The sequence below is a fragment of the Fulmarus glacialis genome, unplaced genomic scaffold, assembly GCF_000690835.1.
Source record: "Fulmarus glacialis isolate BGI_N327 unplaced genomic scaffold, ASM69083v1 scaffold10922, whole genome shotgun sequence".
Lineage (NCBI taxonomy): Eukaryota > Metazoa > Chordata > Aves > Procellariiformes > Procellariidae > Fulmarus > Fulmarus glacialis.
In genome coordinates, this window is record NW_009195930.1 from 4,073 (window position 1) to 8,796 (window position 4,724).

The 4,724-nt window shown below is 40.6% G+C and overlaps 1 protein-coding gene across 1 annotated transcript in view; it reads right to left on the reverse strand.

The window, feature by feature from the left end:
• Positions 1 to 773: 773 nt before the first annotated feature.
• Positions 774 to 4,724, reverse strand: part of RFX4 (regulatory factor X, 4 (influences HLA class II expression)) — an 82,739-nt gene continuing 78,788 nt past the window's right edge. Inside the window, exon 19 of the mRNA XM_009588267.1 lies at positions 774 to 1,200. Coding sequence (XP_009586562.1) covers positions 928 to 1,200 — 273 coding nt within the window. The 3' untranslated portion in view covers positions 774 to 927. The remainder of the gene's footprint in view (positions 1,201 to 4,724) is intronic.

The following is a 4,724-nucleotide window of genomic DNA, read 5'->3' on the forward strand; positions in this document are numbered from 1 at the left end:
TTCAAAGGCACAGCTTTGAATTTTGCTTTTGTAGAAGTATATAGAATTATCACCATGTAAAGGAATTAAGAGAACAGTTTCATACCTGTCAATAGGTAATTAAATGAATAATCATGTTTGCATTGTCATTTTCTTTACATAATTGCTTCATATCATCATATTTAACATATGTGGCTCTGAATCCAAAATCTTCCCAGTCCCCAAGTCCCTTCTTAACCTTGTCATTACTGACCAGAGAAACTAGATTTTTCCAGATTGTGCAAACTTAACACAAATACATATATAATAAGAACAATAGTCAACTTAAGGCAGTGTATAATTCAATGCTACATGTCTTTTCTTCTCTTTTGTAAAGATCAATCTTACTGGATCAACAGAAAGGTGCATCAATATACAAAGTTAGGTGTAAACTGAAACTACAACAACACATGTCTTTTAAGGAGCCAGATAAAGGAATCGATATGAACAAGTGATGACTTGGCAGAACGGTTTTTAAGAAATGCATTAAGAGCTTAAAAGAACAGATGACAGAGTTTTGCTGAGGGTGAATTTCCTGTCTTAAATTCAAATTATAAATAGGTCCCGTTCCAGTACTTTTTTGTAAGACTCATTAGCATATGTCAATAAGAGAGGGGGGCAAAAATGGCTCACTCAAACTGACATCACACAGGGTTGGCCCACATGCCAGAATTAAAGAAGGCACAGATTGGCCCAAAAAGTGGTCTAGAATAGCACAAAAATCTTTTTTCGGCTACAGGAACATTCAGTCATACTGGTCTGCAATCTGCCCACATTATGAACTACATTTATCTGCCCAGGATCTTTTCCATCTTCACCTCCCTTGAAGAACGTCCATGGAAAGTCCCACATAACATGAAGTTTTTAGAACTCATTTAAGTATATGGGCTTAGCTGATACCAGTCATCTTCATTTAGCCCAACCTGTGGTGGCTTCCCCATTGATGTAGGCAAAGCCGGGAAAGTGTTGCATGTGCTCATATTCAGAATTTCTGCGCGTAGTCAAGGGGGTGTACATGTCACTAGAATTTCCATATCTTGTGGAGTGCATGGATGGGCTCGTGTAGCAGGAGTTTGCGGCCGGGACCTCCGGCCAGCGAGGAGTCACTGGTGTGGGATGCAGCCTTGGAGTACTGCTCATCAAACAGGGCTCCATTCTTGATGTTGGGCTGTTGAAAGGGTACTACAATAAAAACAAAGAAAAACAAATTAAAGAATTATCTACCACATACTTAATTTTAAAATAAGGGCTGGTGGTATCACAATTCCCTGTTCAACAAAACCAAAATCATATGAACTAGCAGCCCTCCAATAACTACTTAACATACCGAAGGTGGAATATCAGATAACTAGCGCCTGCAGTCAAACCAAAGTGTCAGGGAAAGTCTTGCAAAGCAGTCACTGCATTTAAATATTGAATTAATTTATCAAAGAGCTAGGTACTGGCAGGTATATCTGGGAGCAGAAAAATAAATTGAATTAATCTCATCTTTTTCTCACAGCTTTTACTTGGAAACTTGCTATTCAGTAAAAAACAGAGTATAAAATGTCCCAACTCCTGCTCACTCAACTGAGTTTTGAGGGAGGAGAGCAAAAGGATCTTTATTACTGGAAAGGTGCCTTCCCTTTTAAATGTTCACAAGCCATCCTGCCAGTTTCCGCAGAAAAATAGTATGGTCTGGCCTCAGAGCGAGCAGCTAATTGGAGAACTTATGAAAAGAGGCAGGCAGAAGAAGAATCTCTCTATTCCCCAGTTGTTCGCAGTGACAGTTGGAAACTAGAAATCAAAGAAGTTCGACAAATGCCTCCCACTAAGGAGAAGATGTGCTGAGGATAGGATAGGCAGGAAAACAGAGAACAGCTTTTGCCCTCTATAGCCATAAGCTGCCCGGCAACACAAAGTAAACTGTGCTTATGAGTGCTTGCTTAACATGTATTTATCTTATTGCCTGTCTTACAGGAGCAGATCATCTGTGTGCAGTGCCTAAGAACTGGCTTTCCTTGTTTTGCCCTCCTATTATCCATCTGCATCACAGAGGTGGTTAGGATCCCTGTTTCCCTTGCCCAGCCACGTTATCTTCAGAGCTTCTACATTTTACATGCAAATGTGTCCATACACACAGGGCTGTACCTTTTCTACAAAAAGTGTCAAAATTTTAAATTTCATGATCTTGGATTGTTTGACACTGTGATATTTCCTTAACTAGAAAGCTGTCACCAAAGTAGGACTATCACTTCTTCCGATGCTTACAAATCTTGCAAGCTGCATGCTAAAATTTTATATGGCTGGGGACTGTAAAACCCCTTCCCCATATTTTGGAGGGTCAAGGAGAGAAAAGCTGCCATAGTTGTTCCTAGGAGGGAGATGGCAGTGATTCCCAAAGGGTCTCATTACATTACTCCACTGCCGGATGGGACTGGGGTTAATCAGTTGCATAAGTGGGTCCCCAAGGCAATTACAGCAATGCCTCCATGAGGAGTTTCTGCTGACTCCCTCCAGACCGCAGCCAGGAAGGCAGCCCTGCCTTGGCAAACGTATTTGAACAGTTCACAAGCCTCAGGCAGCTCAAAAGCCACACGCTGGCCACTCCTAATTAGAGAGGAGAAAGAGAAGGCTATTTTTGACCAAAATATTGTAGTTAGTGATTTAGCATATTCCACTGTGTCCTGGGGAAACAGACCAGTTAGCAGATAAGAGAGAAGAGATTAAAGCTCTACAATGCATTATTTAGCATGTACTTCTCAACGCCATAGAGACTGTGGATTTACCTGTGCAATCAGCTGCTGAAATAGGCAGGTAAATGGCGTCACCATACTGCTAATACAGCTATCAGAATAAGCTGTATTGGCAACGCTGGCAACAAGTCTATACAAGATGATCTAAATTTCCATCTTCACCCCAGCAAAAGGCTTTTCAGTAGGAAAATTCAGCAGAGCTTTGGCACTGACTGCAGAAAGCCTTATCTTCCTTTGCAGAAGAATCAAGTTTGCGGACATGCTGGCTTTCCAGAAGCTTTTGCTGAAGATAAGAGCTGCCGGTGCCCAGCAACAATGAAACTCAAGCTTTGAAGTTTTATATGAGGTGATTTGAATTTAGGATCATGGTTCTCTCCTTTAACTCATTAACTAAGGTCAGGGCACTCTGTCAAAAGACAAACAACTTGCAAGTATTCTAAGTAAACAGAAGAGGTTCCAGAAAAAGTTGAACAAATTTCATATTTTTAATGTTTAGGGGACTAGCTAGTAGATTTAGGATGCAGCTTTCCTGGTCTGCACCAGCAATACACTGAAGTAATTTTCATGCTAGTGCCTGCTGACTGCCTTCACCCGAACATCTTGGTGAACGAAGCTCCTGCCATAATGAATAAAGAGGAAACAAGTTGTTATGTTATTCACTAGAGCTTCAGACTTGAATTCATCTCACCTAACTTTAGTTGCCAAAAAGTCAGGCATCTAGTAAAAGTGAGTCATTTGTGCTCTGTCTACAGCCACCGGAAGAATTTATCAAACCTCAAGATAAATAGTTAAGACAGAAGATGAGCAGTCCTCAGAAGATGGCTCTTTTCTTCCTCCTTCTACATGATGTAATCCATTAGTTAGGTTGGCTCAAGTTACATAATAGTCCCTCTTCCATAGCTGTCAAATCTATAAGTTGTTTTTCCTGGCTGATCTCAAATGTCCCACTAATGACTGAGTACAAAATGCTTTGAGATGGTAGGAGTCATGACCAGGATGGATCATTGGGAAAAAAACACACCACACAAATAATACATTTTTAACTTCCTGTTTTCTGTATGTCACCTGTGGAGCTGCAAGATGTGGGCCAAGCTAGAAACCTTCTTTGTCTTCAGTACTGTTTTACTTGATAGTAATTATCACGGTCTTTGCCTTTATTAGCCATTGACCTATACCTGAAGTCACTGCAGATTCTTGTCTTAAAGAATATACTTACAACAAGATTAATCTAGACTTTTGCCATAATACACCAATGATTATCTCTTGTCTTCTTCCCAATGTGATATTTGATCTGCTCTGTTGTTAACCATAACAGAATCCTTTGCCATCCTGACTCTGTGCAATTTTCCTGTGAGGTTGTGACATATAACAGGGGAATTACTTGCTTTCATACCCCTTACAAATGCCAAGGGAAGGCCCTGGCTTCAGCCAGGATAATTTGCTACTTGATAATTTGTAGACTGCAAAACTTTCATCTGTGAGCAAGAGGAACAAAATGAACTCTGGGAATATTGTGGTGGGTCTCCTGGTTGTACATGGCATTATGTAGGGAAGCCACATAATGTCTTTTAGGTAGTTTGGACCTAAACCTGTGCTGTTGGGGGAATGAAACCTTGGCTCCTAGAATGAACTTCAGGATGCACTGAAAAGGAAAGATAATCCTCCTCCTATCTGCAGTCAAGAGGCCATGCTAAGGCTTACTAAGAAGGCAGGGCTAATGGCTGTGCATGAGGGGACAGTGTGCTGCTTTTCCTTTTCATCAAGTGCACCCGATGCAGCTGTGTTTATGAATGTGTCATGAATGTAAAAAGAATAATTGCTTGAAAATAACATGGACCCTAAATATCTAGTATTTTACAATAAATTCTGTTATGACTGAAATAAGACTGGAAAGTTTTGTAATGGTAGGTCAGCTAATCGCAAATGAGTCAGTGACTTCTTTTTCCCTCCAGTGAAAAGACCATTGTAAGC